We start from the raw sequence: 22,883 nt of genomic DNA on the forward strand, positions 1-22,883 counted from the left end.
TTCCGTTTGAAATGCCATAATAAATGCCCCTCTGTGTCTCGACATTTAGCCATACCATGGAGCTGTAAGCACTTTGCATGCTGCAGTACAATTTTACTTTTCTCTTGAAGTAATGGTCTGAAATCAGACACTCCAGGAGATACAGTTGGGCCTGCACATTTCCATGGGATCTATCCATGCAGTTCCATGCAATTCCACGTTTGTACAGAGCCATAGTTGTGAAACTATAGGGTTAAAATATTTTTTATGATCTTACAGCCCTAAAGCCTGTAACACGATAAGCAGCATTCTCTGGGTTCTTCAGTGTCTACCCTCCAGCTCTGTATATACAGTATGAAGCACTTCTATATCTCTGGGATGCCATATTAAAAATGTATTGTTCATTGTGCTGTCCGAAAACACAAAACATTCCAGAGGGTTCTGTCCCTGGCCAATGACATACGGATTTATTGTAGCAATGACAAATATGTGAAAGTGCTTTGACTCACATACACACAACCTTAGCAGGTAGAAGGAATTTGCCGGTGACACCCTTTTCATACCCCGCCTCTAAGATAAATGAGTCACAACCTGTGAGGAAAAAGACATACGGATGTTTTTTTCTCTTCACTCACTTGAGTGTGCCTATACCTGCACGAGAGGTGACTACCGCATCTAAGATCAGAGCTCTGGTCCCACTGCAGAGTGAGTAGTATATATACATCCCTCACTAGTGTCTGCTGCTTCACATATACAACTGCATTACGTATCAACTAGTGAAATCAGTCTACTGTGCTCTTATAATATCCTAACAGTACTTTTTTTTTACTTGTATGTATCTTTTAGGCTGTATGTGTAATTTTGTCAAATCCTCTCTAATAATATTTCATTTTCATACACATAAAGAGAAACACAGCCCTAAATTATTAGAAAATGCAATGATCTGTTTTTGAAGTTAGTCATTATTAAAAAAATTCGACAAAATAATGTTTTACATGCAACAGCTCTCCGATCATTCTAAATTACATTTAACATAAGTCTGCTTCTCATTGACCACTCCTATACTTTGTAGGATTATTCCAGTTCCATGTAATTGGGAGCACCCCTATCCTATAAGATGTGCTGCAAACATCACTAAATTGGTGTTAAAGAGGGGCGCTTTTAATATGACATTAAGATCCTTTATGTTAATCTATATTGTTTCAGGGATAAACGTTCAAGATCATTTTATGGCATTGAGTCACAGATCCAGTATTGTGCACAAGTATTTGCAATCATGACATCTCCCCTGGGAATGTGCTGAGTCCCTCTCATATGACGCAAAACAATTAGTGTTCTCCCCTCCGCTATTTACAGGTCACTTATAAAAAGTCAGGCTTTACCAACCCTTACCTGGAAGAACTAGTTCTGTTACTTTTCATGATTATGAATAGGCTTTTTTTTTTAGCAAGAAATGTACTTTACTTGCCTGAGGATTTTCAATTGTCAAATTTGTCAGACTAGGTGGGATGCAAAGGATCGGCTAGACTTGACAGGCAGGCTTATAATTGCTAGTTATGATGTGGTATTTTTAGTTTGCTAATACTGCTCTATTTACTGTGTTAGTAATAAGTCCATTCATTTCCCCGATAGCAGTCCAGTGGAGAACATCTCTGCCGGGTGTACAAAATAGGTTTTCAAAACTGTTACAAAGACTTCTGGTGTGGGTGGTGTATAGCATCATAAAATCCATCTACAATGAAAGGTCTGGTGTGGCATACCCAGCTAGACATGGCAGTGGCGTCAAAGCTTATTGGGGACATGCCAGTACAAGAGGACTCAAGCTGTGTTCACACTGGGTTGATCTATTGTTGAATAGTCACATTAGTGTTATATGGACAAGTTTTATTAGAAGTGTTTGTACTGTAATTACATACTCAGCAGCATTTCACTCTTAAGACCATAAAAAACCGACACGAAGGATGGAAATTACATAGCTCAGCATTTATTGGCTGCTTAACTTCTAGAGCTAACCTGTGGATTTTATAGATGTAATGGCAATGTGTAGAGGAAGGAGAATTATTGTAATAATAATATCTCAGCATCTTCTCAATATCACTATACTTCTCTAAGTACACAGTGGGCACAATGTTACGCTTTGATTTTCATTTTAACAAGTTGGCAATGCTCTCATAATACATTACAAATAGCTTATATGCCCAGCAAGCTTTAAAAGTAGGCAGCCTGTTTTTTCTTTTTTGTGTTGGTATTTTCAATGGTTTGTGTGTAGAAACCTAGCTTCTTCACTCATGGCCTCATGCACACGACGGTATGCCAGGCGGGCATACGTAAGTGAGCAGGAAAGGAGCGCTGCTGATCCCAACCCTTCTCTATAGAAAATAGTAGCCACACGGATGTTGATTCGGCCAAACATAGTGCATGCTTTATCTTTTTGAAGCTACGGAATGGTGAGCCCTTGTTGTGCTCACTGTACCGACCCAAGGTGCCATAGTCGTCGGACGGTGGTGTGCATGAGGCCTTAAGGGCAATATCTGCTTCTTGAAGGTACAGCTTCTCTCCATACTATAAAAACATAAGAGTTTGCAAACTGACCTGCTACAAAATTGGATGCAGGTATATGCCTGAGAGAAAATATTGTGAGATGCACAAATAGGTGTGTCTACAAGAATGTGGATGTGATGCTACAAGAAATGTAAATTTCACATAATGGTCCACATTTATCAAAAACAGTGCAAAGTGCACTAGATGCAGTTTGCCTGTCTAGTGTGCAGACTGCACCAGATTCATAAACACTGGTGTGATTTGGAGGAAGGTTATGATGTCCCTGGACGCAGTGAAGGGACATTCTGAGGTAGGGAGACCTTAACTTCATTAATAATAATAATATTAATAATAAAAATAATTCCTTTATTTGTATGGCTCACACAGATTACGCAGCACTACACAGAGCTTGACAAATCGGTTGCTGAACTCTCCACCTCTGTGCCTTATTACAACCACTTTAAAGTTGATGTTTCTGAATGATGCCACTGCACTGGATCATGAAAGAAACATTGGAGCATATTTATCATACACTGGCGCTCGTGCGCCAGAGTATGATAGCCCCGCCATTGCATATTTGCAGCAGCATGCATCAAGAGGCGGAAAGCTCTTGATGTATCGGGCGGGTGGCTGTGCAGTGTTTATTCTACCCCAGCCGCATAGTCGCCGGCCACAGTGAGTGCGCCTGTGTGGGTACAGTAACACCCCACAAGGCCCACTTGCACTCCCACTCCCTCCGCTCGGCAGCTTGTGCCCCCACCTTCACGCCCCTTCATGCTCCACTGGTGTGAAGGTGGCGGATTGGGGCAAATAATCGCAAGTGCTAGCAATAAGCTAATATTTGCAATTAATTCAGGGCCTCTGCGCTATCGGCGTGGCGCAGAGGTCCTGATAAATATGCCCCATTATCTGGAAATTGTTTAGCTGCTTGAAAACATACTGGTAGCGGTTTGTTAAGTCAGTTTCTCCTTATAGGTTTCCTTTATATCTATGTGGGAAAAGTGAAAGTTCAGGAATCTACAAATGTACTGAGCTTCTATGTATTGTTAGGACATTTCAAACTGTGCATCAGATCAGCCTGTAAAAGATAGAACTTAATTGCACTGTTGGAAATGAAGAAAGAGGGAAAAATGTTCTAAAAGTACAAGAAATCAGTAGAGCGCAGAGCATAACAGACGCCTTTACTGGTTTGGAAATATCAAGTGAAGAAAATAGCACTAGAAAGATTATCTTTAAATCTGGTCACACAATACTAAAGGTTTACTAAAGCCAGTCCTCCTCCTTTCATGTCTAGACAATAGGTTTATAGACATAAGCTTTTCAGGAAAAAGATATCTTGTGTCTTCTCCAGCTAACCTACAAAACATCTTTCATGGGACATGTTCTCCTAGTAGACATTTCCATTTTCCTGTATGATTACTTTTCTAATATTTTGTGGATCATATAATTCAATACTACACAGTCAATATTGAAATCATTAATGTATGACTACTACTTTTTAGACATGATAATAATAAGACAATAAAGAGGTTGTATGACCTTGAAAACTCCTTTGTGAACAGCTAATTGGATGCTGGTCCCATTAAATTAAGAGATTTTACCAATAATTCTTTACAAAATTATTATTTAGTGATGGTATGGTTTTAGCAGTAGATTATACAGTTACTAAAAAATAATCTTATAATTGATTAGTGGCAAAATGCATTAATTGGATGTGGCTGGTCGCTTCATAACTGTGGCTGTTCCACAGCTGCACCATACCCTTAGCCCTCCTTTGGGCATACAAAAAGATGTTGTGTTAGTAATATGCTACTTTTGTACTTTACATATCAACCAGAATTGATAATATTCCTTCATGAAACTGTTATTTTATTACTTAGAAGTTTCACAATAAAAGATGACGGAGACATATCTGTCATCTCCCGTGCTCTCCAATATGTTCCATAACATTGAACCAGTCATTCTTGAAATACAACATAGGGCAAAGATCTTGTATAACTGCAAACTTGACTCAACAGTTTGGATTGTTCTTTAGGCAGGGACAAGCCTATTTCACACACCCACTATTTTAGCAAAGTAAATACTTACCTTAGCTGCAGAGACTGATTTCCCAAATAGGACTTGTTGCATACCTCTCATACATTTTCCAATTACAGAACCAGCTTATGCCACCAGAGATTTTTAATTTAACATGAAAATTTCCCATTAATATCTCTAAGGATGATGATAAGGAAATATTTATAAGCCAAAGCCTTTTCATATGTTGCAGTTTGGGTTATTCATATTTTCACTGCGTTTTGATTTGCGTTGACCTAAAAGATGACATTGGGGGAGACATATCAATCTGTCCACGCCAGAAATCCATTTGCACCTTAAATAGTTTGCACCACATTTATGAAGGGGTTGAGACCATTTTCCAGTTATAGGAGTTGTCTGGAAAAGGCACATGGCCTCGAGAAAAGGGGTCTAGTCTGTGACCAAAAAATTCAGTGGGTATAAAAGAATATTCAGAAACTAGACCACCAAGAGCTGGTTTAAAGCAGACACCACAGTCTTGAACCACTCTATACATTACAATAATAATAATAATAATTCTTTATATAGCGCACACAGATTACGCAGCACTGTACAAAGCATGTCAAATTGGCCCCTGTCCCGATGGGGCTCACAATCTAAACAACCTACCAGTATGTTTTGGAGTGTGGGAGGACACTGGAGGACCCAGAGGAATCAACATACAAACTCTTTGCAGATGTTGACCTGGGTGGGATTCAAACCCAGGACCCCAGCACTGCAAGGCAGAAGTGCTACTCACTCACCATCAGGCGACTACTTGAAGACTCCGAATACACTAGTTAAGTGTGGGAAGGGAACAACATGAACAGACTAACAAACCTAAAACACAAAAGAGCAGTAAACTAGACGGAGTCACAACGAGAGGGTACGTCAAGAGCAAAATCAGTAAGCAAAAGGGTCAATGTCAAAAACTAGCCGAGATCACAACAATTCAGAACAGAGCAAGTCAATCCTGGAGCAAGTGAAGAAGGGATTTCAAACACTGGCACAGGTGACTAGTGAAGCTGCAATTTATGTAGCCAGAACCCCACCTCCAGAACCTGTTAGGAGCTGGCAACTTCATGGTGCAAAACAACAAAGCACAACCGCAGAGATCATGCAGAAGTACCACAACTCCCATTAGTCCAGAACACAACCCCTAAACAGCGTAAGGTCTTAGCAGCCGCTGCCTGGAGCGCACACCAGAGATCGGCGGTAGCGGATGAGAGGTGGAGTCTGTGCGGAGACACGCAGGAGGTCGGAGAACGCTTCTAGCACCACCAGAAGCACCGGAGGAAGGACCAGAAGTCCCAGCGTTATCCCCTGCGAACCTGACAGTATTCTCCCTTGTGGTGCTTCCTTGTTACTGATGACTGTTGTGTTGGAGCGGATGTTCCCTATTTTGAAGTACTGTGGTCGATCTTTCAGGTAGTCATTGGTCCAGTTGGTTAGGGTGCTGTCCATTTGCAGGGCTCTCATTTTTTCTCTCTGGCCATTTGGTTCAATTGTATTGAAGGCACTGGAAAAATTGAAGTACATAATTCGAACTGTGGTGCCCCTGCGCTCCAGTTGAGAATAAGTCCTGTGAAGCAGAACCAACACTGCATTGTCCACACCTATCCTGTCATTGTAAGCAAACTAGAGCAGGTCCAGCCGTCCTTTGACTTCACCTTTTAGGTGCTTAAGTGGGATCCTCTCGATTGATTTAATTATAAGTAATGTAAGAGCGATCAGCCTGTAGTCTTTTGGGCTAGTCAGTTTCTTGATTTCAGGTATTCAGTGGTCTAATGCACAAGGTTTTACAGGCCACCCGTTCCTGCCTTAAGCAGTCAGTGAAGAGTTCTGCCAGCACATTGCACAGTTTCTCTGCACAAGCTCTGAGTAGATGTGGTCATATCTCAAATTTGTTTACTTTGAGGGCCCTCAGCACGTCCAGTACCTCCACCCTGTTCATGTTTGGTACCTCCCCCTTGGGTTTGCTTGAGGTTCACTCAGCTATAGAAGCACTTGTTCCTTTAGCACTTATTCTACTGTTTGTTTTGTCCTGTTTGTCCGATTGAAAAAGAGGTTCATGTCATCAATCATTGTCTCTTGGTAAAGCATGGAAATCCTCCTTCAATCACAACTGACTTTGCACCATGACCTCTTGCTCTCCAGCATCCAGCTCCATTCTGGCTGCATGTCTTGCCACCAGTTCTGTGGTCTAATAGCATTCATGCTAAATTCTAAGATTTAAAGAGTCAGTTTTTTCAGGTCTCCTTATGATGAGTGCAAACTCCTCCAAAATGGTAGGTGCCTAAGCGTTTACATTCCTAGGTCACTATTGTTCTTCCTGGGAGAGAAATGTGGGTGTGTTTTCTGCTAATGTCTGGCAAGGTCTGCTTGACTCTGATTCTGCAATATAACGGACAACAACATCAGCATGTATCTTTGACAACACTTGAAATCTGTCTGCCCTTTACCCCTATCTGCATCTTGGATTCCTCTTGGACCCTGTCTTTCCTGACCTCCGGCAGGTATCTACAAATTTTGTCTTTTTTATGTCATGTTCTAACCTACTGCTTGCATCTTGAATTCTAACCTCTGCCTACCCAGAACATTTTTGACTATTCTTTTCCTAACCACTAGCACCACTCAGCAATGTCCCTTTCCAATCTAGGCTAGCTGTCACCTTTACTGAGACTACTCCCTACATTTTTGTGACCGTAGCGAAGTTTAGATCCCCGTATAAGGGTTAAAGGTTGCCAGCCTATTGGGACTCTTAAATAATGCTCTTTGAGACTAGCCCAAAGCCAAAGTGTTTATTTGGCTATGGGCTTATTACTAGGATCACAGAAAGAACCCACTCTTGGCAGGTATAAGTAAAGTAAAGGTATAAGTCTTCAATGTATGACCATGTTGAGAATAAAATTGAATAGAGATTCTCCCTGCAAAAGTTATGGGAAATATGAAAATCAGTTTTTCGTAGATGGCACAAGGAAAACCACATCTTTTGCTTCTTTATAAGGCATCCCCCTTACCATAAAGTATGACTTTCAGGAAGCCTAATTATATGATTAAGGCCAAAAGTTCCAGAAGGAACAGATTCCCAATTGTAGAAAGTACTATTTCGATCTGGTTGGGTCCCATCAGTACAGTGTAGTGAACTGGTTTAGCTGAGTGAGAGGCTTTTGACTGGGATCAGGGAGTAAGAATTCTCCACACAGAGAGTTTGCCAATTAAGGCCGCTTTGTAGATTGTGTGCAGACTTATGGCTATTGATGCTCCACTAGGAGATTCTGGGATGCATGCTTATAGGTTTTCCTAGATGTGACAAGAAAAACCATGCTTCTTTTGCTACCTTGTAAGGCAGCCCCCTTACCATCAAGCATGACTTTCAGGAAGCCTAATGACCTGCAGTGAATTTTAAATGGACTAAGGTTAGCTGCACATGAAAAAGTCAAACTGTTTTCCACTAATCCTGATAAACTGTCTATGAGTGAGCCTTAAAGAATGGATCTGACTAGGACATGATCTACTTTTTGAAAATGGATGTACATGCTTTTAGATTTATTAAATAGTATTTTATTTCTTACAGCCATGTGTCATCAGCTCAAAACACGAATGGTACATGGCCATGTGCATTTAACCTAACAATGAGGATCTAAATTGGTGGGGTTCATATATTTATTATCTATTCTGCATATAGGTGATTTGTCATTTGTTGGCTGTACCCGTTGTGGGGAAGAATATACGTCCCCATAGATGGCAATAGGCATGCAGTGGCATACATGTGTGGCACCATACTGCACCATACACAAGAAAAAGATAGAACATGTTCTGTCTTTTTCTGTGTGGACAACCGTGCGCTGCTTTCTCCTATGGAGAGGGGAGGGGTCCCCCCTCTTCCTCTACCGTGTGTCGACGTGTGCTCGCTCAGGCTACGGCTAGGCGAGCACACGTCAGGCTACGTTTGTGTGAATGTAGCCTAAGCCAGATTCTCTATAACTACATTAAGTACACATGCAGATATTCTCTTATGGATTTAAATGGTGAAATTAATAGATTTTCAATATCATAATGGATATATTATGGATTTAAAAATCATCAGCATTCCTATATTTCAGTACAGAATATTCCTTTATGTGTGGATAGGCGTTTTGAAAACCATAACATGCCACAGATAAGTCTGAGCACAGCCTAAAAGTTGCATTATTAACCAAGGCTAAAAGGTTTATACATTTGCTCATTATTGTTCATTATAGCATACTTCCACTTAATGCAAGCAATAAAAACATTACAGCTTATAAAATGTGCATTTGTCACTTTGTTGCTGCTTATATAACTGCTACAGTGAACAACTATTACAGAGATTAGGTTCATTTCCACACAGAAGTATTATTTGGAAGTATTATTACGAAGCTAAAATCTGAAATAGAGCAAAAACACAGTAAATGTTCAGTCTGGAAAAGAGACAACTACGAGAGGACATGATAAATTTATATAAATATATGAATGGTCCATACAAAAAATATGGTGGTAAGTTGTTTCAGATTAAATCAAATCAAAAGACGAGGGGGGCACTGTCTCCGTTTGGAGAAATCAAGGTTTAATCACTGGAGGCGACAGGGCTTTTTTACTATGAGAACTGTCAATCTGTGGAATAGCCTGCCTCAGGCACTGGTCACAGCAGGGACAGCAGAGAGCTTCAAGAAGAGCTTAGATGCCTTTTTACACCTAAATAACATTGATGATAATGTGATATAGAATTGTTTCCCCTAAATCCCTTCCTCATGCAATCCCTTCCCTTCCTTGGTTGAACTTGATGGACAAGTGTCTTTTTTCAACCGTATAAACTATGATAGATCTTTTTGTAACATATACTGATGCAAGACAGAAAAAAGTTTGAAGGCCATGTGGACAATATATGTTAAAGGATATGTGTTATCCTCAGACACTATACCTAAAGGGCAAGCTATAGGATGTTCTCCTTAGTCATGGTGACCTTTATGTGGACCTAAGATCAATGTGTCCACCACATCTGGACTATCTGAGACCAAAACGATTGCTACATTTCACCTATCTATATCTACTCCATGAATGTAATTGCTATGTGCTGTAACTTTTTCTAGTAAGGGAAGTCAATAAGCAGTCCTAGGGCTGTTCTTTTTTATCGGCAGAACACGTTGTTTGGTGATAACCTGTTATAGGTTATAACTTTGGTTATAAGTTATTTTATATTTAAAGAGTAATTATCTCTGTTCTCCTGTACAGAGTGTCTATACTAACCTGGGAGGATGAATGGTATTGTGCCAAGGCAGGGGTGTATTTTTAATTGGAATGCCTAAGGAGTACAAAGTATTATGCCAGAAGATCTAAAACCAGTTATATGATACGAAGAAAGCTGTCATATTTAGAATGCCTGAAATACTTGAGGAGTATTGACATTTTATCATTCCTGAGATTTCTTTTTAAAGGAAACCTACCACTTGAAGTGGCAGGTTTCAGAAGAAAATACCGAGCACCAGCTCAGGGAGAGCTGGTGCCGGAGCTTATTTTTGTTAGTGTTTTAAACCGCTGTATTTAAAAGTTAGTGTTAAGTTAGTGTTTAAAAACACTTTTTAAACTTTATAGCCGGCGCAGGGAGGTACGCGCTCGGCGCTTACCATGCGCGCGGCTCTCCTTCACTTCCTATGTAGCCGCGCGCATGGTCGCGCGCATGGTAAGCGCCGAGCACGTACCTCCCTGAGCCGGCTATACAGTTTAAAAAGTGTTTTAAACCGCTGTATTGTATTGTACTAACAAAAATAAGCTCCGGCACCAGCTCTCCCAGAGCTGGTGCTCGTTATTTCCTTCTGAAACCTGCCACTTCAAGTGGTAGGTTTCCCTTAATAATGTATCATTACAATGAATGTTGCTTGACAACGGGATGGGCACCAGCACTGTGCTTAAAGGGGTATTCCCATTTCAGCAAATGAATGTTATTTTTTTGTATTATAAAAAGTTATACAATTTTCTAATATACTTTCTGTATCAATTCCTCACACTTTTTTAGATCTGTGCTTGTTGTCCTTCTAAAGCTTCTATGTTTACTTCCAGTGGACAGAAATCTGACCGTGGTCACACACGTGTACAACTCCTTATAACTGAGAGTAATCAGTGCCATGTGTTATAATGAGCCGTGCTCCTGTATGTTACAGAAATCTGACCGTGGTCACACACGTGTACAACTCCTTATAACTGAGAGTAATCAGTGCCATGTGTTATAATGAGCCGTGCTCCTGTATGTTACAATTATGTTTCACAGTTCACTCACACAAATGTATTATTTAACAGTTCTATAGGACTGCTACCTAACACTGTCTGAAGATTTGTATGGTAAAAACTGCTAACAGACTCCCTTTAAATTTACATTTAAAAGAACTATGTCTATTTACCTATAACATAATGTATAGGGAGACATATTGTCCCTGCATCAGTCAATGTGAAGAGTTATCCTGCAGTCTCTTAAAGGAAACTATTAAGGTAGATCCCGTGGCAGGTTCCTCTAATGTATAGTAGTATAGCCCTTTTTAGGGCTAATTCATGTGTGGCCCAGAACATTTCTACATTTTAATGTCCCTAATATGCAAATTTGCAAAGAGGCTACTGGGGCGTGGAGTACCCGGAGATGAGGCTACACGGCACGGCTAGTCCACGCCCCGGTAGCCTCTTGCGTTCTGCCTACCAATGCATCTTCAGCGCGCAGCTCCTGATAGCTGCGCACACTTGCCAGTGAAGCCGGGATTTATAGAAACAGCCATCAATTTCAGATTGGCAGTGATCCATCACTTGACAACCTCATCTATTACCTTAGGAAATGTTGTCTAGCACAGTTTATAGCAACCGTACATTCTTATGCAGCTTTTTGAATCTCAGTCCTTTCAATTGAATAGCAATTCCTAGCAAAGCCATTACTAGCGCTGTGATTGGTCGAAAATAGTGGTCATGTAGCATTCACTGGAGAAGGGGCCTCTTGATTGGTTAAGGTGCCTGAATTTAGACCCTTCCAATCTGGTATTAATAGACCCCAAAGTCCTGGCAAACTTTATCTCAGACTTATCTAATAGGAAATGTGAAAATAGGTTTTACTAAACTAGACAACCCCTTTATCATATCTATCGGTACATTTGTAGAATTTGTAATCGGAAAGGACATCTGCGGAGGTACATACTTTTTAAATGAGATTGAATATATCATAATAGAGCGTCAAACATTTGTAATGCGCTCCAGAAGTATAGTCCAGAATTACTCTATGATACAGATGAAAGTCAACATGATCAATCTAATACTCCCAAAATACAGCTAGATTTCTTATTCTGGCAACTAAAAATAGTAATTGACTTTAAAGGGGTTATCCGGGTTTAAAATTTTTTTTATGGCTGGGCTGGGGAGGGCTATTTAAACACAATAAACATGTACTTACCTCCTCCGGTGCTGCCGATGTCCCGCGCCGCGGCCCGTCTTCTCCGTGCGCCGGTTTCAGTACAAGGGAGCACAGGGAGCTTCCGGCCGGCCGGATGCTCCCATGCGCACCATCTCCCAGCGCTTACAACGCTGAGAGATAGGGACGGATGGGAGGTGCCGTCCACAACGCGGACCGGAAGCTCCCTGTGCGCGGCTTCCGTGCCCCTGTTTGTTTACAGGGGCACGGATCGAAGTGACCACGGCGCGGGACATTGGCGGCGCCGGAGGAGGTAAGTCCATGTTTATTATGTTTAACTATCCCTCCCCAGCCCGGCAATAAAAAAATATTTAAACCCGGATAACCCCTTTAAAGATACTATTTTGACCTCACTTGCAGGAGGGCGGAGATGATCTCATGCATAAAAATATCTCTTCATTTTGACATAGTACCTTTCAATTGAACAACCTCTATAGGGCATAACAGGGCGGATTATGGGATGGTCTGAAAGTAATTATATGGGTTGTTGGGTTCACTATAAGGGCAAAAGCTTAGTAAATCTATGCAGGGAGAGAATGGGGAATTTGTAGAGAAATATACATATGGGAGAGGCTCATTTTAAACTGATAGCTAAGACTAAACATGTCAGACAATACAGCGGGTGAGGCTCAGACATCCAAAACATTAACCTATATAAAGTTTTTTCTAAAAGATGCCAAAATATCTATAATTGCTGAAAAATGCAGGGCATTAGATCTTTTAGACTAATAATAATGCCATATATATTTTTCACCTCTTACTTATTTAGATTATAGAAACGGAAGGTCGTTCTATAAATTACAGCCCATTCAGTATGGTGGGCTGCTCCTTATCAACTCTTGCTACTTTCTAAGAGACCCTTCCTTTTTATGATTGGCGCTTCCTTGTATACAATTTGCACATGTGACCCTGGAGTACAGCTTTCTGTGGATCAGTTTTAGTGAGAACCCAAATCAGAATGGGAAAATTAAATTATATGGACAATGCGCAGGATTTAAAATTCAAATCGTGTCGCAAGACACGTATTATAAGCACCGGGAAGAAGAAGGTGAACTCCGGTGGACTTCAGTGGGGAAGCGACAGATGCAGGAAATTGGGCGCACGAGCTACGTGAATCGCGACGACTTCATCTTCGACGGACCGTCCGGATCAGGGATCGCGACAGGACCGGGTTTTGCCCCCATGTATCCCATGATATCCAAAATGTCCATTCAGCGTATTTCAGGGGCTACAGGGAAGCCAAAGATATTAAAGAAATTCAATATCTGTTTGAATTATTCGATAGAACAATGTAGATTGCAGTAGATTAAATGTAATTTCTTTATAAGTAAACTTTTTTGTTCAGATTTTGTATTGATTAGTTCCCTTTCTTCCAAATACCATAATGCCTAAGAATTAATAACTTATAATCAATAATAAGAAACTTAATTTAAATTCTATAGTCATTATTGATAATCAAACTAGAGCAGAACAGTAATTGTATTGTATTCGACTGACCTACTTTTATGGGATAATTGATATGCCAACCACCATTTCCAGCTCATACTTGCTAATATCTGAGATGCAGTACAGTATGTGTTTAACACTCAACCTCACCACTGGTTGCCTCAGCATCACGGGCTCCCAATCCTTCATCGTGAGGGATCCCCATATTCACCTCAGGGGTTGTCCCAGGGAGAAACTTATTCCATCAGCCTCTCCCTCTATTTTTGTTGCACACACCACCTGCAGTAGACCTCCAGCCAGTCCTCTGATCCCAATACAAGCACCGTGACCATAGCGTGCCCAAGGCCGCATAAACCAGCCACTCCAATATTCTGGGCCCCGGCTGCCTTAAGCCAATGTAGAAAGGAAATCTACCATCAAAATCAAGCATGATACTCACAGATCCAGGCACCGAGCCTGTGGCAATCTTATATTTGCTAACTTCCGTCATAAATCAATGATTAACATTATGCTAAGCTCAGAAGATCTTAAGGGCATTATCAGTGCTAATCCATTCTGTATCTTCACTGGCTGTTACGGTATGCAAGGAGCACTTCACCCCTGCTGTGTGCTGAAACATTCCTGATATTACAGGAGACAGACTGAGGGGGAAGCACTGACGGAGCGGAGGGGGGGGGGAGGGGCAGTGTAGCAGGCTGTAATTCCAGGGCACAGAGGAAGGAGGACATGGATAACAAATATAAGAAGATTACCACAGTCATGTTGCCTGGATCTATGAGCAAGTGCCACTAGTTTATCACCGCGTGTGGGTACTACTGGTTGGTGTTTGCTGCAATATGCAGCAAATGCCCACCTGGTATGGAGAGGGCTCAGCTCATGAGCCCTCTCGATATACCTGCAGTCGACATGTAACCGAGTAGTATGTCACATGTGGGTAAGGGGTTGTGAAACACTACAAATAGACTTTAGTAATTTCTAGGGCCATATTGCATAATGGGCTGCAATTTACAGCAAGTTGTGTCTCTGAATAACTTACTAAGCTTACATGCTCACTACAATGTGTATGTGACACAAAAATGCGACACAAAAGGTAAAAGGGTGTATTTAAAGTATGGAATGCAAGGTGTGAAGCAAATTATAGGCTGAGGCTACTGCATATCTCCAAAGGCCAGAGCCTCTTAGTGAATATGAGCGCCTGACCCCCAGCGGGAGAAATTTTAAGACTGACTTTCATAATGCTAGTCTTAATGAATTCTGGTTTCTGGTATATGCAGGCTTAATACTTCTATATGCAGTCGTAAGGCATAATCAGGCACTACTGTGATAGAAGTGTGACAATGCCTACGATATCAGATACTGAGCGCAATTTCTAGTTAAAGGGGTTGTCCCATTTCAGCAAATGAATGTTATTGTTTGTATTATAAAAAGTTATACAACTTTTCAATATACTTTCTATATCAATTCCTCATGGTTTTCCAGATCTCTGCTTGCTGTCATTCCATAGAAAGCTTCTGCGTCTACTTTCAGTGGACAGAAATCTGACCATGGTCGCACAGGTGCACAGCTCGTTATAACACCCACATCTGATTACTATCTGTTACATAACGAGCTGTGCACCTGTGGGACAATGGTCAGATTTCTATCCACTGAAAGTAGACGTAGAAGCTTTTTATAGAATGACACCAATTGGGGATCTAGAAAACCATTAGGAATTGCTACAGAAAGTTGTAGAACTTTTTATGATACAAACAAAAACATTAATTTGCTGAAATGGGAATACCCCTTTAAGGCCAAGCAGCTGGTCTTGGAACAAGTCAGTGTTCATGGAACCACCATTAAAATGCAATAAAATGCAAGCTTATATTTTCCTTTTTAGTTATACAAATTAACAAGAAAGCAACAATGACAAACCACAATGTCTATAGTATGTCATATGAGTAACACATGTCAGTGTGCAAGTTAATATGTACTATTCAGCAATATATGAGTCTGTAAATTCATTAGTGGATTGATACCTAATTTCCAGAACCTAAAGAGGCATAACTGCTACCATATGCCTGGAGACACACACAACTTTTTGTGTTGTTTTATGACACTATAAGCTGTAACTATGCAATTATTAAGACACGATATGAAAGAAGGTGTAAGCCTAAGGCTGCACAATTGCTGGACAGACAGGTTATTCTCTTCTTTATCGCTCTTAATGTACTACATTCCTGTAGAGCATAGACAGAAATGTTAGGGATATTATCCTACAATTATAAATCTGTTTTATTTTTGAATTTTATAAATTTGAACACAATAAAACCCAAAAGAAGATAAACATATTTATGCAGAGAAAGTCATAGCTTGAGACATTGCTTGAAATTTGGTGCTTTGCAACAAAAAAAGTACTTGACCAGTAAGTGGTTTAGTACAAACTCCAACATTATAATAAACTTGATTTATTTTCTGACTGCCTGTCAGAGGTTATATTGTGTAACCATAAGTAAATGTGAGCCATTGTATTATTTTCTGATTCACTGTCCCTTGCTGTAGAGCATATATTTTATCTGGCATTAGATTTAATTACTATTGGTATTTTAAGAAACCGTGTTGCAATCTGCGGTATAATCCTATGCTTTCAATGTATCTGGATTACTATGGCAGCAATTATGCACATAGTATCTGAACACTACCGTACTTCTTGCTGTCCAATGACTAAATCTGTCAAACCAAATATTTAGCAAGAGACAGCACAGGAGTGACAGCAAAACCCGCCAGTTTCACTCAGTGCATCTGCATATTTTACAGAGGCGTGGAGCCTGAGTCATCCTCATTTAATCCATTACCCTTTAAGCCAAAGTTGAAAGACTTTACCGTCTACTAAGGAGTCAATTTAAAGGAAATGTATTGAGTAGTAGCAGAACTGTGAAAAATGCATTAGATTCTTGGACTGAAGCTGGATCATTAGGAGAGTGCACCCATTACACTGCTCTACAGCAGCTCCTCTTTGCTCTAAATGACTGCTATAGTATCTTACCAGAAGCCAGTCACAGCTCCTAGCTCTGCAGCAGCTCCTCATTGCTCTAAATGACTGCTATAGTATCCTACCAGAAGCCTGTCACAGCTACTAGCTCTGCAGCAGCTCCTCTTTGCTCTAAATGACTGCTATAGTATCCTACCAGAAGCCAGTCACAGCTCCTAGCTCTGCAGCAGCTCCCCTTTGCTTTAAATAACTGATATAGTATCCTACCAGAAGCCAGTCACAGCTCCTAGCTCTGCAGAAGCTCCTCTTTGCTCTAAATGACTGCTATAGTATCCTACCAGAAGCCAGTCACAGCTCCTAGCTTTGCAGCAGCTCCTCTTTGCTTTAAATGACTGCTACAGTATCCTACCAGAAGCACGTCACAGCTCCTAGCTCTGCAGAAGCTCCTCTTTGCTTTAAATAACTGCTATGGTATCCTACCAGAAGCCAGTCACAGCTCCTAGCTCTGCAGCAGCACCTCTTTGCTCTAAATGACTGCTATAGTATCCTACCAGAAGCCAGTCACTGCTCCTAGCTCTGCAGCAGCTCCTCTTTGCTTTAAATAACTGCTATAGTATCCTACCAGAAGCCAGTCACAGCTCCTAGCTCTGCAGCAGCTCCTCTTTTCTTTAAATAACTGCTATAGTATCCTACCAGAAGCTACATCACAACTCCTAGGCCAAATGCACTTTTAGGGCCGCAAGCAATAGGATGGGATGTCAGTAGAAAATGACTGCCCAGGCTGCAAAGACAGGCAGTAATAGAAACTGCTCTATAATTTGCAGGACAGGCAGATGGCTCAGACATCACACTGTGGCTGAGCCCAATAAAGGCTAGCTCACTGACAAAAATAGGTTTGTGTACAAGAGGCATTACTCTGAGTACAGGGTAGGGACTGTAGAGCAGCTCTCTGCAGAAATCTCGCAGCACAGCAGTGTGAGGGTAGCTCACAAATGTAAGTCCAGCTGCAACATTGGAATTTAAATGTATAGTTCTGCAGCTACTTACAACACACGCAAACTTAATATAAAACAGCTATTGTATAAATGGCTGCTATCTAATGCTGTCTGCAGTTTATTATTGTCATAACTACTAATACAAATTTGTCTAGCATTTTCTAGCTAAGAAAGCTTCCTGTTAATATGTTTAAAACAATTTAACACAGTGAAGGGAACTTGTCACCAGGCACCTCATTTTCACTTAAGACAGGTAATATAAGCCCATCACAGCTGCATAGCGCATATGTCTTTCTGCTTCCTCTGAGCATTTGCATTACAATATAATTATGTGTCATAATTTACCTGGCTTCCTGATAGAATCCTCTGTGTAGTCCAGGGGCTGGATGCATTTCAAAAAACAACATGTAACTTTTCTGTGCTGCAGACTGGGCAGCTCTCGGCCCCCACCTTTGTGTTCCTGCACAGCTCCTCACTCCTGCTCTTTCACAGAGCTCACGACCTGGTAAGCTAAGATCAGTGGGGAAGGGAGGAGCTGTACAGGAGCACAAAGATGGGGGCTAAGAGCTGAAATGCATCAATACCAAAACCCAACCCCTGGGACTTCACAGAGGGTTCTGTCAGGGTGCAAGTTATAATACACAATTATATTGTTATGCAAATGCTAAGAGAAAGCAGAAAGGGAGATGTGCAATGCAACTGTAATGGGCTTCTGCAGCCTTTCTTTAGTGAAAACTAGGGTCCTGGTGACTGGTTCCCTTTAAATTTATTTTATTGCATTAGTTTGTAAGAAACTGTCCAGGGAAATGGCAATTTTTACCAAAAACATGATAATAGCTGCTTATCAAAAACGTGTTTGCAATATGCTATATCTCTAGGTAATGGAATTTATTACAGTTGTCAGAAATAATCCAATCTTGTTCTTTTGCTTTGTATTTTTTAGGTGATAACAGTTACGATGTCTACCTACAGCTTTAACAAATCTGGAAATGGTAACTTTTATACAAAAATTTCTATAAACAAATGAACTAAAAATTTCACAAAGACCTTAAAGGGATTGCCACTAAACCTCATATTTTTGTAACTTGTGTGTAAGGCTATCTGCACACTATCATTGTTTTTTATATGTCCACAATCTATGGGTGTAATAGCTGTATTTGTGGGCTGTGTGTAATCCGTATCTCACCTGTATGTCCACAAAGGTGGTCCGCATGTAATCTGCCATAGCACCTGACGAAAAAATTATTGTGTACAGGATGGCTATGTGTGTGGGGCAGGATGTAAGGTAAAAAAAGAAAAGGAAATATGCCTAACTTCACCCAGCCTCGACCATATGCAATGAACACAGCTGTGCTGGACTTGATCATGGACACTTGCAATAAAGAAACGAAGGACATCCACACTAGCTGGAAGTATTTTAAAAAATGTTCAACTATATTGGAATAGTTTTTAATATTGCCATGGAACCAATAAAGTTGAACATTTTTTAAAGTACTTCAAGCTAGTGCGGACATCCTTCCTTTCTTTATATAAGGTAATTTACCAATAAACATCTATTTATCATTCTACATCATGTAGATCACGATCATGTGACCCTAACTGTCCATGACCAATCTAACTTCCAGGATTTTAACCTTATAATCATGAATATTATCATAAGGTCCTGAAAGGTCTTATGGACACTGACATTGGTTAGAGATCACATGACCCTCCATCTTTGACCATTTATTGACCAGGAATGGCAGCTGATGAGCTAAAATACATGTGGGGATCAGGGGACTTAATGTTACATTTCAAAAAAAACATTGCAGAACTTTTAATAGATTCACAGCTAATTCAAAACCAAGACAGCTCTTTACAAGTAATTGCTTTAATTTTTCCTCTGTTTTGCACAAAAGATGGCAAAAGCAGTACTTTGGGATCGATGAACAGAGAGCATGTGATACAGGAGACAAATAAAAGAAGGACCCTGTTGAATGACAATAGCTGGATCAAGAAACGGCCAGAGGAAGAAGAAGAAAAGATGTAAAAAGACATTTAGACATCCTGGGGGGAATTCATCATTGTCTTTTTTGTCTATGTTTGGCGCAGTTGTGTTACAAGTGCTATTTTGCCTCTTTCCATTGCACAAAATGAACATACTACGGTGGAAAGTTACTTGATTATTTACATAGACCAGTTTTCACAACACTGAAAAGAATTCATGATTTGCGATTTGGTGCAAATTTTCGTTTAGGTGCAAGTCACCCCCTGGCGTAGAAATAGTAGAAAAACCACTACCAAATTTATCAAGGCAGCAAGGGACATGTGCACCAAAAAAAGAAAATTTGGCAACAACCTTATAAAAAAAACTATATTATGAGACAAATCCAAAAAAAAAATCAAATACAACAACATACATAGATTCATATGATGAATTCAGATAAACAAAAATGGAATCGAGCATAGACAACCAAGTCAAAGACAAATTGTAATGATGAATTCCCCCCACTATTTTCATGTTTGAGATATTTCTGCTTGAGTGAACAATCTCTGTTTTCAATTTTTTTCATTCTTACAGTAAAGATGAAAACTTTGGTAAAAGTGTTCTAAGCCGATATAAATCACAGGAGGACTTGGACAGGTAATAATTTTTTACGTAGTAAGTACTATGTACTTATGTCCCTTTAAAGGCAATAAAACGCCCCAAATTATGTGTTATATGCTGCGGATATGCAGACTTGGGCATGGTATGTTACATGCAGATACTGTATAGTAATTACTTACTTAGGATTCAATAAGGAATATTAATAGTAGAAAAAACAACAACGCCTCTGATACTGAATGTGTACAGAATATCATATAACCAAAGTAAATAGACTAATATATGTTGATTTTGGCAGATGTATAAGTAGATTTGTATGTTTTATCATATCTGTGGCATGTGCTTTGTTGCAGTGGGATGGAGAAAGAAGATAAGAAACCTATACACAACAGATTTCGATCGGATGATGCTTTGGACAGGTATCTGTTTTCGATTTGCATATTTTCAGTAGTCAAAAATAAATGGGTCTATGGACCAGGATGAGATAAGGAAAACGTTGCCTCAGTGCTATGTTAGAAGGCAGCCCCCTTTATACCAAGCATGACTTTCAGGAAGCCTTATGAAGTGAAGCCATTTGTATTTGAAAGAATGAGTTAACTCCACTACCAACCCTTAAAAGCACAATTCTGTTGAAAATGCTCTTGTTTCTATGATCCTCTATTCAGTCCAGCACTTCCCTGTAGGGAAATCCTGGAATCCTACTTATTAAAATGTATTGACATGTTGAAATGTGGAAAACAGATCAAGTTTTTCTGCATGTACCGAAGATCATGAAAAAAAACTAAAGTATGCTTTTCCCTATTAAGTTCAGTGGGACTGTGTGCACTCCTTTAGAAAGGCAGAAAGGTATATTTGAAATGCAGGTGTGATTGGCTTCTTAAGAGAAAAAGAGGTCCCTGGATACCTTTAAGGAGTAACTGTCATTTGAGCCACTTTTACTATTGTGTGTGTGGAGGGAAGTCTTAATATGCTTCATTAAGAAATCTGACGTAGTTTGTAAAGTAAAGATCCATATTCCAGGCAGATTGCTGGTTTCCTTCTGCTCTTCCTGTGTTTGTTTACACAGCTTGGAGCAGTGAGTTGTAACCATTTCCGCTCCCTTCCTGGCCATAGTCTTCAATAAGTATTACATTCATACAGGACTTGTTTCTCACCTTGTCTCTTACCTTCACTTCCAACCTGATAATGAAAGAGGTGCTTAGCATGGGATTGATATGATTTTCTGTTACAAATTAGAGCTCATAGAATATGGAAAGATCATGAGGGTTAACCTTACTTGTAAGAATTATATAATCAAACACAGGGAGGTTAGGTCTAAGCATGTAGTTAGCCCCATCAAGTTACACTGTACGACCTAGAATATGGAGCTCTAAAGATGGAGCTCTGCAGCCTGCAGAGCTAAGCAGAATTTCTTGACAAAGTTTATTAGAAAAATGTTCACACCACCACCATTCCCCAACACAATAGTGAAAATCATCTCAAATGTGAGTTACACTTTAAGGGTCTGTGAGTATGACAGCCACAAGTAATCTCAGGTATGGTCATGAATAGCTATACTATCAAGCTCAAGTTCCCATTCTCTGACAATGGGAAATCCGCAGGAGGCTTTTGATGGTCTTTATCATGACCAAATATTCTCAGATTTTAATTAGGTGATTTGACCACTAAGCAAAATTTACACATAGTTCTACATGTAAGTTTATACATTTATTAATATGATGAGTAAATTATTAATCAAGTAGAAGTACTTTCATATAGCACCATTACAGAAATTACTTGCACGAAAGATGAAATTTGCCTGGTAAAAAGGTTTGGTACTTGAAGTTATACTATATATGCATATCTATTATTAGTCGTGATATCTTCAAGTAATGTTCACATTTTAAAAAAATCAAGTGTTTATGAACTTGCATGTTTTAGCTACTAATAATTAACATTATATAATATTATGTAATATTATTAATATCACTGGTTATCTTTATAACTTTAATATTCAATCCTTTGATTGTAGAAATGATATGTAACTGTTATGGGTGAGAACAATACCAGGTTTTAATAATTATATAATAATAATTCCTTTATTCATATAGTGCACACAGATTACGCAGCGCTGCACAGAGCTTGCTGAATCAGTTTTAGCAGATTGTTGTACTGAAGTACTGATGCATTTTAGATTCCTGTAAATTCTAGACACAGGATCAGCATGGAAAAAAGTTGAAATATGAGAGTACATATAAGTAGAAACATTGTAATAGTTTGCCCTCTTTCAAGCTACCATCTAATGTATGGTTGTCTCCCTAAACTCTTCCTTATGGCAGATGTTGCAGGCAATATGGAATTTATTGCCGATTTTCAACATGCCTAATCCTGTCGTTCAGTACTGAATGTTAGGAAAAAGGGACACATAATTACGTTTTCTATTTTTATTTGGATTATAAAGGGGGTAAAATGGGATTGGCAGAGAATTACAGGCGGTCCCCTACTCCACTTACATACTTTAGTCCCAGGCTACAATAAACAGCTGTAACTGTTATCAAAGGTGTCTGTAATGAAGCTTTATTGTTAATCCTGATTCTTATGACAACCCAACATTTTTAAAATCCAATTGTCACAAAAAAGTTCTGGATGGGATCACAATGATAAAATATACAGTTCTGACTTACATACAAATTCAACTTAAGAACAAATCTACAGACCCTATCTTGTATGTAACCCGGGGACTGCCTGTATATTATTCTGTTTTGTTACATGTATTTTTAAATGGATTTTCTAAAAATGGTTTAGAAAGTGGGTTAAAGGATACCTACCACCAGGATCAAAGATTATAACCCAAGCACACTGACATGCTGGTGT

At 39.8% G+C, this 22,883-nt stretch overlaps 1 protein-coding gene across 4 annotated transcripts in view; it reads left to right on the forward strand.

Moving 5' to 3' along the window:
- The first annotated feature begins 553 nt into the window (after positions 1-553).
- The window catches only part of SCEL (sciellin), a 63,852-nt gene continuing 41,522 nt past the window's right edge, over positions 554-22,883 (forward strand). For all 4 annotated transcript variants that reach the window (XM_072135396.1, XM_072135397.1, XM_072135398.1 and 1 more), the window contains exons 1-5: positions 554-684; positions 18,390-18,438; positions 19,345-19,471; positions 20,007-20,069; positions 20,384-20,449. In XM_072135396.1, coding sequence (XP_071991497.1) covers positions 18,405-18,438; positions 19,345-19,471; positions 20,007-20,069; positions 20,384-20,449 — 290 coding nt within the window. In that variant the 5' untranslated portion in view covers positions 554-684; positions 18,390-18,404. The remainder of the gene's footprint in view (positions 685-18,389; positions 18,439-19,344; positions 19,472-20,006; positions 20,070-20,383; positions 20,450-22,883) is intronic.

Source organism: Engystomops pustulosus, chromosome 2 (assembly GCF_040894005.1).
Source record: "Engystomops pustulosus chromosome 2, aEngPut4.maternal, whole genome shotgun sequence".
NCBI lineage: Eukaryota > Metazoa > Chordata > Amphibia > Anura > Leptodactylidae > Engystomops > Engystomops pustulosus.